The sequence below is a fragment of the Solanum verrucosum genome, unplaced genomic scaffold (assembly GCF_900185275.1).
Source record: "Solanum verrucosum unplaced genomic scaffold, falcon-dt-bn FXZP01000103.1, whole genome shotgun sequence".
Lineage (NCBI taxonomy): Eukaryota > Viridiplantae > Streptophyta > Magnoliopsida > Solanales > Solanaceae > Solanum > Solanum verrucosum.
Window position 1 is genome coordinate 8523268 of NW_026020048.1, and position 12514 is coordinate 8535781.

The window sequence follows — 12514 nt, forward strand, 5'->3', positions numbered from 1 at the left end:
AGAGTGTGAACACAATAATTGAGGAACATTTAATTTCCACTTCATGTTAATCTATTTTCTTTTTATTTCTTCATATTTTTGGCAGTCAACTCAAGCAGCTATAAAGACACAAGAATTCCTACACTTGACCATCTGACACCATCTGAGATCTAAAGCATTTTGCCTCTCTAAACTAATTAGGTAAATTAAGCTTCTTCCCATTTTACAAGCTGACCTAACTTTTTTCTCATTTATAAATACAAATCTATGTATGATACTGATTTAGATTTGAATTTTGCAGCAGGATCTAAGCGGCCTTGGATACAAACTGATCAGTCACTAAGAAGACGACAAATCGATTTTAATAAATTCCAATCGATAATGGATACATGGTGGTCTGAAATGGTATGAAAACTCTTATATACTGCCTTGTTGTAAAGAGTAGTAATTATATTTGATTTTATGTACCGATAGTTATTAAGCATTTAATCAAATATTACAGGAGAGTAGCTGCAGTATGAATGATCACAACTTTGTTAATCAGAGCCAGACGATGACACCATTTAATGAATTGCCTTTCAATTCTAAGCCCTTTTCTACTTTTTCTCCTCCTCCTCCTCCCTCCAGTGTAATTTCTAATCACAGCTACTCCAATTCAATGCCAGCTAAAAACCAATTCGAAAATTTGAATACCTTTAAGGTCGTCAAGCGTGAGATTCCATCAGGAACTACAATAAACTTCTCTTCTTCCGTTAATTCTATGGACGATTCTGATTTTGGTGATATCGAGGCCATGGGATTTGGTGCTGCTGTTACGACTACTACTGATCAGAAGAAAAGTTACAATAGAACAAGTGTTCAGGCACAAGATCACGTTCTAGCTGAAAGAAAGCGGAGAGAACGCTTAACTCAGCGTTTTATAGCTTTATCTACCCTCATTCCCAACCTAAAGAAGGTAATTATATATATTCCTGCTTGAATAACTAATTTGTGCTAGCTACCTGAAAAAGGAAAGAACATTTCATGTATACAATTTGGAATTGTTTTTATTTTTATTTTTTATGAGTTCTTTGGAGTGAAAAACAAAATTTTGGGGTTTTTTGAATTCCCAAATTCAACTTCTAAAGTTAAATTCTGGAATAGTGTGTCTCATCAATTCTATGTCCAAGGAGTTTAATTTTCTGGAATAAAATAAAAATTATTCATGCCAAAACAGGCACCAATTATCTTAATTGTGATAGTGCAATCTTCAAATAAACTACATCTTGTCAAAAATTAGCTAGTTAAATAAGAATTTACCAGATTTTTGTTCTGATGATTGAAAAACCATCATAAATATGTATATATAATTAAATTGAAGCCCTCTTGATCGTGTTTTTTGGGTGTTATTCTTAACAGTTGGACAAAGCAACAGTACTGGGAGATGCTATCCAATATATAAAACAGCTGGAAGAACAAGTAAAAACACTTGAGGAAAAAAACAAGAAATGTAGCGAGCAACCGGAGATTCCAGCAGCAAAGAGACCTCGATTGGTTTCCAGTTGTGACGATTCATCGTCGTGTGGCGAAATATCCAGTGTTAGCGCAGACGATAGATCATTGCCAGATATTGAAGTTAGAGCTTCAGATGGAAATATTCTGATTAGAATTTATTGCAAAAAACAAAATGGGATAATGAAGGAAATATTCAATGAAGTGGAAAAACTTCATCTTTCTATCATTAGTTGCAGTGTTATGCCTTTTGGCGACAACACTTCACACATGACTATTATTGCTCAGGTACTAATTCAAAATTGAACTCCATTAATTGCTTATCAAACTATACCATTAATTGCTTAATTATATATCTTTTCTAATACTAATATCTTGTCTGTTTTTAATTCAACAGATGCATCATAAATTAACAAGCGTGACACCAAATCATGTTGCGAATAGAATCCGAGCGGCGATGATGAAAGAAGAAGCCAACTCCTTTACAGCATAGCAAAGAAGATTATATGATTAGAAGTTAATTAAGGTCTTTAATTTGTTTAGGGGATAATTAAGTGTAAGGTCTGCAGATCTGTTTTTGCGGATCGTATTAAGATCACCTGGAAGTGGGGTCATAATGACTTGGTTTAGGGTTAATGGTTTCCATAATTGGATGCTTTAATTTGCTTTTTTGCGGGTTAAAAAATTGGACCCCGTTTTGCAATTAACTCACGTGCTAAAATTGAGACTTGGCTCTATCTTTTTGACAAGTCATGGAATTCCACTAATGGTCTTGTTTTCCTTAAATTTGTCTTCTGGGGATAAAAATGACTAACTAGTGTGTTTGTACTATTTTATTTATGTGTACTCTGTCTCCACCATGTAATGTAATAAGGATATGTGCAGAGATTTTTTTGTGAAAAATCTGAGTATGTATTTTTTTTAACAATGTTGTAGGTCCTCGTTTTATTTCATGTGACAAAACTAATTTGATTCCAAGTTTATCCCAAAAAAAAAAAAAAACGTTGTAATCAATTTTTATATGGCTATTTCTAAGATATTTGAAAATTCAATTTATAGTCACACAAATAAAATGAATACGTCCATTTGACCAACAAATCAGGTTATTCAACCATCATTTTGACGTGTCTTTCTCCTTCTTGACCTCCATTGTTGTTCCTCTGGGCATCCATTCATTCATGTACAAACTACCAGAAAGCAAATAAAAAAAAAAATTATACGAGAGAAATCGATGGTCAGAAATCAAATAAGACGAGAAAATTATTTTATTTTATTTTTAATAAATCCATGGAACAAGCTATCAGAAATCAGGGATGAGGGATTTTCAATGTTTTTTTTTTTTTGGAGATGTGTGGAATAGAAAGTGGGAGTGTATAAAACGGCATGTGTTGATAAAGAAGAAGCGTCTAATTTATCTCTGAACTTTACAAATGATTTAAAGTTTGTCACTTGTTGAAACATGAGGTATCATTAGGTGCTAGATTATGTAATTAGAGACTAATTGATGTACTATTATAGTAGTATTATAGTTGCTTCCGTAAGAGAATTTGGCATAAGCGAGCTAATTTTGTAACGGCAAAGTCTAATTTGATCTCAATTATTAAGAGACAGAAATGTTAGACCATTTTGCACCGTTCAAAAATAATTTTTAACCTTGTTCCCTTTTTTTAATTGGAAACCCTTTCTCCCCTTTTGTCTCCTAAAGTGTACTTTTTAAGACACAGACCAGAACTGTAAATAGTGAACACTAATCCCATCATTTTAGTGTAAATGGACAGGATAAAGTAATCTCCCTATTTTATTTCTATATTATTATTCTTATCCTATCACTCAAACCACCCTAATAATATGGTGAACTAATTTATAAAGTCGCACTCGCAGTAACCAAACGAAAGATCCAGAACTATATGAGTGCTTCAATGAGACATGGTAATTTACTAATTTAGCCAATCTCAGAACCTGAAAGTAATTAAGCAAAAGAAAATTCACATTTTCCCAAAGAAAAAAACTAAAAAACAAAATCACCAAATACTTTTTATCCCCTCTACTTTGTTTACCATGATAACGTAACCCAAGAATCGAAATCCCTTGCATGACTGGAGAGGTTAATATAAGTAAGGATATGATTTTTTAGGGCTTATCTCGTCCTATGAATGAATTAGCTGGGCTCAGATAGAATGTATAAGTAGACTTGCTTAACCTGATACACAGAATTGGAATCTTTGTTGCATCGAACCATCAACACACAAAATGTTACATGTCCAACTTTTTCTTTTTCTGTTTAATTTTCACTTTTTCAGGTATGTCCAGGCATCTTTTGAAAAGTCAAATTTTCATTTCAAATGAGAAAATGTAGCAGCTGGTAATGATACAGTAGTACCTAAATATCCAACCATGTGTTGTACAGAAAAATTAGAAATTAAACAACCGACCAACATCAAACGACTTTTAGTCCTATAATAATTTCTAGAAAACGAAGTTTTACTAGAATCAGGTGGTCTGCTCTACGCGTACTTTGACTCAAAAATCTTCCTCGCTCTACCGTACCATTTGGTGTTTAGCTAGAATTTAAGGTTCAAATTGTTGGGTTATGACAGTGATTAGGGAGTCATGCGAAATTTTACAATTGCGAATTATATTTGTGATAAATCAAATGACAAATAAAAATATATTAAAGACATTATATTTTTATATGAAAACTAATAAAAAAGAAAATATTAAAACCGTTGAGAAAATAAATCTCCCCATAAGCAAAACTCTTAAATGTCTACATTGTGAATTCTATTGTGTTATGTTATGAGAATAATGATCTTCAATTTATAGATCTCCAAATTTTTCCTCCAAGGAAAGAATAAACCAAATATGGAAGAAAAATTATATTTTTCTTTCAGAAAAAGTTCAAGCATTTATGGTAATACTTCGACTTTTCTTTAAGAAAAAAAAATAAACCTCAAATAAGAAAAAAAATCAGTGAAAAACCCTAACACAAATATATATACTTTTGAAGTGAGCTGCTATCCATACTCACATGTCACATATATGATATAACTACTAGGTTTGGTATGAACATGCAGTAAGATTCCTTAAACTTTGGAATACAATGTACTACATATTTTCTTCAACCAACATAATATCATAATGCAACTCTCCTAATTAAGGATGTAGACACCGGCCATGTAGCTTTTACCTTTTCTTTTCATTGTTGACTTTCAATATTCGCTATGCAAAACTGATCACTAGCTAACCGATTAATCGAGATTTATTTATATATGTACAATAAGAGAGTCGAATAAACACTCGTTAGTAAGAGAATTAATTTAAAGCACTTGAATCCTAGACATCTAAATCAAGATGTAATGATCACAATATTCCTACTACATTAGATTTTTCACATTTTGCAACTTTCTTCATCAGTACACTACATTAAAAATAATCTTTAACGGCAATAGTTCAATTACTGCTAAATATATATTTTAGCGGCAATTAACACTCTTTGTATATATCCCTAAAGCCTTTAACAACATTGGATCTAATGACATTTAACTAATATCGTTAAATACTTCAACACTCTTTATTAATGTGTTTATTTATTGCCGCTAAAAGTTGCTTTATAACATTCTATTTAATCCCAAAAATTATAGAATTGAAGCTAATTGATATTTCTTCATTTAACATGAACCTTCAGACACAACCATTAGTTTTCAAATATATATAGAAAATTTATTTTTCACAGATAAAAAGAAAGAAAATAGATTTAACAATTTAATTGTCGAACAATATATTAAAGAAATAACAAGTTGAACCAAGTTAGTTATGGGAACCAATAATAGTCCAGAAATCATGGCCAGTTTGGTGGAAACTTGAAGACAGACGTGCTATCAATGTCAAATCCTATCCATAATTAGGAAGAGAAGAAATGAGTAGCAAATTTTTCCCAAGTTGTCTGCAGACTGTTCTCACGTTGTTATGTCCTCCTGTTTTTTTTTTCATATGATTTTCAAATTCACAAACTAGTACTCCTCCATCATTTGACTAATTAATTAGAATACTAAATCGTGACATTATAAACGTGAGGCATGGACAAAGTTAATTCCAGCTATTCCTTTTACTGGACTCCAATTAAGTTACACACTCTGTCCAGGTCATTTAAAGCATCCTCCTTAAATTGAGGGATTTATAATGTTGAAAATAACTTAGTGTTCCAGCAGATAAATGTAATCTGGCGGTATAATTATTTTTACACTAATAGTGTAATTGTCTATTCCATTGGTTCATTTTCACTTGTTACGTTTCACTTTAAGAGATTCAACTGCATGAATTATAGCCAACATTTAATTTTAAGATATATTTTTCATCGTATTAATATAAGAAGAATTATAGTTTATACTGTAGTATTTTTTATATTGTTTTGGAACATATAAATTTTAATCATAAAATATTAAATTAATTTAATTTAACTTAACTTCAAAAATTAGTTAAATTAACTTTTTTAAAAGTGAAATGTGACGAGTAAAAGTGAATGGAGGGAGTAGCTTAAACTCAAACAAAATTACGTAATTGTCATTTTATAATTATGTCATAGTCTTTAATCTTTATTTCTACACCTACGAACATCGCGACACGCGTCCAACAATATATAGTATAAAATAGACAACCACAAATTAAACGAGGTAAGATGTGTCCATATTTTCAAGTAAAATATTAATAGATACTGTTTCTTGTTTTGGAAAGAACTATCAATTCAAAATCTCGAGAAAGACCAATAACCGAGTTGATGTGAAATACAAATAAAAATAGTTTCTATATATGTGCATGTTTCACCTATCATCTTCGTTTCCCCATTCAGTTGTAATATTGTAAAATTACCTGTGCCTCGCGCAGAAATTTAATATGACAGAATTTATAAAATAATACTTAAAATATATTAATCATTAAAATAAAAATATTATATTATCTTGCATACAAAATTACATAGAACGATCATTAATAATGTAAAGGAAATGATAATTATGAATGTTTTCAATACTACTCTCGTTTTTTTATTAAGAACACTATGCTTTTACAAAAGTTTGAGACCACTTGTTATATCATGTGACAGATTGGGGTGTATCTAAGTTTAGATAGTAAAGTACGTAGAAGGATGTTTTTAATGCTATCAATAGTTCAAAGACAAACTAAAACTAATAATTTGCGCCAAATTCAGGAGTGTTTTTCTATTCTTCTCTATAAATTAAAAAACCTTAGAAGTTCTACAAGTTGAAATGTTGAAGAACTCTCTCGTTCTGAAGATTGAAGTTTTACTTAATTAATTCTCTAGTTGTTTCTGAAAGATATATATATATATACTTACAAGAGATGAAAACTCATTTTGAAAGAATCATCACGAGACACAAGAACAAAACTGTCATGTACAGTATTTATAAATTAATAATGTAATCATGTATAATATATTGATATGTTTATGGTTAATTACGTCAATAATTTTTTTCATTTTTTTATGAATTTGATCACGTTTGGTATCATATAATTTAATAAAATTATCTTCCATTTGAACATATCGATGATGTTAACCATAAAAAGGACAATTCACGTGGTTGCAGGTCCACTCACCCATTCCTTCTAGTGTCATTTTCCTTCTTTAACTATATAGTATATTTTTTCTTTGTTTATTCTTCATATTACCATATGTGTCCCTTCAGTAAATGGTTGCGTTGTCAACACCACCTAATGTATCTACACTTTAACATTTAAAATATAGAATATAGGAACCTAATCTCCTTATTTAGTAAATTTATAATTAATATATATAGTAGATAATTTAAAAAACTGTTATGTCAAAAATATTTAGAGGAAAGAATAAAAAGGTGGGACTTAACGTCATATCGTCATCTCATATGGAAAGCTTCAAAAACTATCGGTGACTTCATGTAGAGTAATAGTAAGTGTTGCTTTCGGACATGAGAAATAAACGGACATTATAACAACTGGAATTTCTCAACACAACAATAACATATATTCTCTCCATTTCAAAAAAAATGATTTAATTTGACTGATAATGGAGTATAAGAAAAGAAAATTATGTCAAATGTACCAAAATACTCTTAATCTTGTGACCTTAAACATGTCACGTGGAAAGTTGAAGTTAAACTGTTGTCAAAAATAGAAATGGGTCATTCTTTTTTAAACAGACTAAAAAGCAAATTAGATCATTCTTTTTGAAACGAATAGAGTATTATACTTACGGAATCTCAATTACAACTGAGAATTGAAATAATAAGATAACAGTGAACAATACTAATGGAAAAATCTTAAAATTACTGTGAAAAAAAATAACTTGAAGGGAATGAGATAGTAAAATATAATAGGAAGATGAGAGGATAACAAATTAAACCAAAGGTTCAAAAGCATAATTCATGACATAACAGACATAAATGTACAAATACTATATCTGAAAAGAGTGGATGCTTAATTTAATTATTAAGGAAACAGAATTGCTTATTAAATTTCTTTTTTGGCAATCTACATGTTTATTAAAAATTTATATGGTACAGCTTTAATATGATTGGACACTATTTTAGAGTCCAGTACATACATATATTTATAATAAAAAGGATAGTACTCAGTTGATATCCAATTAAAAATCTAAAAATAAATACTAGTATCTATATGGTTAGATATTGAGAGATAAGTTTCACTTAATGACCCATTAAACTTTTGGGATTAGGACGAGATTACCAGCTGAACCTCCCCTAGTTAAGGATAATGTCCTTCCTATTACTCATATTTTTGACAATCCAAAAAGAAGATTAAAATAGTTGTACAAAAGGACCGACCAAAAAAAACCTTCAAAACGGGGACATTAAAGTATTTAAATACTCTTTAGTTAAAAAGGAAATTAATGAAATTGCCACTGGTTGAAATATACTTAATTTTACTTGCCAAAAAGTGAGGGGAAAAGATACTCACCCTGTTTTTTTAGTTGTTATGTTGTACATTCCGATAGTTAATTTGATTTATTTTTAAAGTTAAATTAAATTACATTAATTTGATATTTTAAATTAAATATTAAATATTTAAAAATCATACGAAAAAATATTATAAATTACAATTTTTTACATATCAATATAATGAAAAAATATATCGTAAAATGTCAGTCAAAGTTCTTATCATTTGACTCTAAAAAAAACTGTGATAACTAAAAAGGAACGGAGGGAGTACTAAATTTCCGAGGCAATGTACATTCATTAAAAAAAGGATATTAATTAAACACCACTTCTCACTTTTAGTTTTTTTTAGCTATTCTCAAACTATTCTTGAAAATAGAATAATTCAAAGTAAAATGATAAATATAAGTAATTAACTTTGTTGAACTTGTGACCAAGAAAATATAAATGAAAAGCAAAAATGAAAGAGATTTAGAATAACTCTCTTAAATATTAAACAATTAACTTATTTTAAGTATTAAAAAAAGGCTCAAAAAAGTATTTATTATGGACTAGAGGGAGTCTAAGGTCTCATTTGTTCTCATTAAGATTAAGACCTTTGAATCTGAATACACGTTTGAATATTAAGATTTGCATTAAGAGCTAGGTGTCTAGATCTAAATACACATCTGAATATTAAGATGTGGTCTCCAAATCTGAACACTGAATGATTATTGTTTGTTTTCAATATCTGAATGTGCATATGAAATTAAACATTATATTAATAAATTGTTATAAAAAAATCATTTCATCAGAAAATATCACTTTTTGATTAAAAAATAATCATAATCATCAAGCATAACATAAAAAAATCATGAATGAAATTTTTTTTATAGGCACAATATAATATCAAAAAGTTCAATAAGTATGATAGATATTAGTCGAAAAATAATAAATAAGGTATCACATTATCAACGCCTAACATATATTTTGGCTGAATAGAAAACTAAATTATTTTTTATCTTTTTTTCAATAACCTTAATCCAATTCTCTTAACTTGTGAACTTCTAATGTCATTCATGCTTTTTTGTAGCGGACGCTTTCACAAAACATACTAGCACATGTATTGTATAATGGCTCTTCTCATCCAAGTTCATCTAATTTTTTCATGTATTCTTCAAATGTAGATGCACTATTTTTTTAATTAATAACTCCAAAGCAGTAATCATCTTCTCATTAATTTCCAATTCAAACGAATAAGTTTTTATTTTTCCCCAAATTTTTTTTCCAGTTGAAATTGAAGATTGGAATGTAGAATTATTAGGAGCTCCATTATTTTTGTCACCAACTAGTCCAACAACAATAATATATCAAAGAGTCTCAATAAAATTATTCGCCTAAGACAAAATTCTAATGAGAGACTTCAAATATGTATACATAGTTATTATTTTTAATTATGAATAGTATTTCTTCACTCAAAAACCTTGATGAACATCAATACACTAAAAATATTATTGCAACAAGTGTTCTTGACAAACATCAATACTCCCTTAGAAAATTATTAATATAAAAAAAAATACTTGTAAAGATTATGAAAACTTATCAGTTCAAGAGTAAAAAATTGGTGTTTGATTGAGAAAAGAGAGGAAGAAAGTTTGTAGTTGAGAGAGCAAAAGTCACGCAAAGACCGAGAGAGGTGATACATTATTATTTTATAACTTATTAAATAAGTCTGAATGCTGTTAAGACTTTCCTGCATATCTGATTCATTCGGACCTTTTTAGGTCCATTAAGAGGCTTTTTGAAAAAAAGAAACGAATGAACTTAATGGGCTGAATCTGAATCATTCAGATTCAGACCTAAAAATCAAACACACTTAATGGACTGAATCTAAATGATTAAGATTCAGACCTCTATTAAGTGCAAACAAATGAGGCCTAAGCTAAAGGATCGGTCTTGAAAAATAGAACCGGTATTAACAGATAATTAACCTGTAGGCTATTAGTTATCTTTCCATTAATTTTCTCGATAAATATTATTTATCCATTTTTTTTATAAATAAGCTAGAGGGTTAACGAACTTATGATTAAGACCCCAAGTTTTTTTTTTTAAAAAGACAAAAAGACAAAAATGCTGTTATAGTTATAATAAAGCGATGTTAATTTTAGAGAAATAATGACAATTAATAGTCATTTTCAGAATAAAGAATTTTAATTATCAACAAAGGCGGAGTCAGGAATAAGAGTTAAGGGGAAACTAATTTCCCTTTTAAAAAAAACGAGGGAGGGTTCGAACTCACAACTCTAGCGTGACAAATATTTCCTTCCTTGATTGTGACCCATCAATCAATTTTATTAGTGATTTACATGTATATATAAATATATAATTTTTAGTACAAATACGAAATTTATGAAAAAATTATTAAATTCGTTCGAATTTATGAACCCCACCTAGCTTTATCAACCAACTGCAGTTGTGATACCTTAAAAGAAATCCATTATGGAAGTGAAATAAAACCACCAGTTAAATAATTAAAACCAACATAATGGAGATAACCGCAGTGACGACACCCCAACGTCAACAAATGTCGTTGGAGAGAAACCTAAAGTAAATTGGTTGGCTTAATTTATTAGCATCTTAATTAATTAATAATACCAATAAACTTTAAGTTTTGGTTATGCTAATGACCAATAGGTATTGCGGCGTCAATATTTTAAATAAAACCTGCCTCAGTTTTTTCTACAAATAAATTACAGACTTTCTTGTTCAAATGAAGTTGGTGACCACAATCTTCAAAAGATCTACATTAAAGTTTTTTTTTTTTTGATTCTATAAAATACTCAGTTCCTAATACCAACTCGAGCAAAAGATAAATAATTTTGGAGTGAAAATAATAATAATAATAATAATAATAATAATATACATTTAACCTGCCGGCCATCGCTTTACGCGCGAGAGATTGGAAACACTTTATGGTTTATTTGGTCCCTCGGTTATGAAAATTTTTATTTTAGCCTTTAATGATATCTAATTAAGTACATCTAACTTTAATTACTTGAAAATTTGCACTTTGAATCCCCTTTCATATGAATTTCTCAAATTTTCTGAATTATTAAATATTCCATCATTTGATAATCCATGTATCATGTAATTAAAACTTGTATTATTACGTCATATTTGAAGTTAACAAACTTAAAAAAATAGTACAAATATAGCATATTCTCTACATATTTAAAGGGATAAAAAACACATATCTATTTTAATTATTTAAATAATAAGGATATAATTAAGTGTTACTATCCCTCTCTAATAATAATTATGGATATGGAAAATCTTCATAAGGTTGCAACATGGATTTGGAAAAGTTGTGAAATTTAATCAAAGATACGTAATGATAAATATTCATTAATTGAAAAATTCGGAAACTTAAAAGTCATAAGTATTGAATTGGATATCCACAAATTAGATACATGATCTTTGCTTACAATGCCCTTTCAAGTTGAACTTTTATAAGTCTTAATTAAAACACGGGAAGACCAAATAAGGTGATTAATTATGACGTGTTAAATATGCCATACCTTTATTATAATATATGAAGCATCGGGTATGAGGCCAAAGTTTCTTTTGAAAAAATAATTCAATGAACGAGTAATCATTTTAATACTATTTTTTTTTAGCAAACGAGCCTAACTTCTTCGTTTTATTTTATGATGTATTTTGATGGAACAAAAAGCTTAAAAAGAAAGAGTATAGCCCTTTGTATTTTGCATGCTTGCACTAAGTGTACGATTTTAGCACTCAGTGAATTGAGTTAAATTTTAATCCACAAAATCTATATTAAATTATTTTTCTCATCTGTTACAATATTGATGAACACAATAATTTAATCTCTATGTTAGTGAAAGATAATAAGTACTCCTCTGTCCCTAATTTATTTGTCCATTTTTGAATTGACACACTATTAAGAAAACAATTAATGACATAGTGAGTTTACCATTTTACCCCTATTAATTATGAAGTGGATGAAAAGTTCTACATTTTTTAAAGTAATTAATCATTTAATTGAGGGTATAATAGATAAAAAAAATTGTCATTTCTTGATTTGTCAAAATGGACAAGTA

At 29.0% G+C, this 12514-nt stretch overlaps 1 protein-coding gene across 1 annotated transcript; it reads left to right on the forward strand.

Moving 5' to 3' along the window:
* Nucleotides 1-360: 360 nt before the first annotated feature.
* Nucleotides 361-1963, forward strand: LOC125822470 (transcription factor bHLH18-like). The gene is made up of 4 exons (XM_049501867.1): nt 361-384; nt 485-934; nt 1378-1758; nt 1868-1963. Exons 1-4 carry the CDS (start codon nt 361-363, stop codon nt 1961-1963), a joined length of 951 nt encoding a protein of 316 aa, XP_049357824.1.
* Nucleotides 1964-12514: the final 10551 nt, after the last annotated feature.

Excerpts from the sequence above, each read along its gene's own strand:
- LOC125822470 (XM_049501867.1), top strand. The coding sequence starts at position 361 with ATGGATACATGGTGGTCTGAAATG. Across the intron at positions 385-484 it reads ATACATGGTGGTCTGAAATG|AGTAGCTGCAGTATGAATGA; the intron begins GTATGAAAACTC and ends ATATTACAGGAG. Across the intron at positions 935-1,377 it reads TCATTCCCAACCTAAAGAAG|TTGGACAAAGCAACAGTACT; the intron begins GTAATTATATAT and ends TATTCTTAACAG.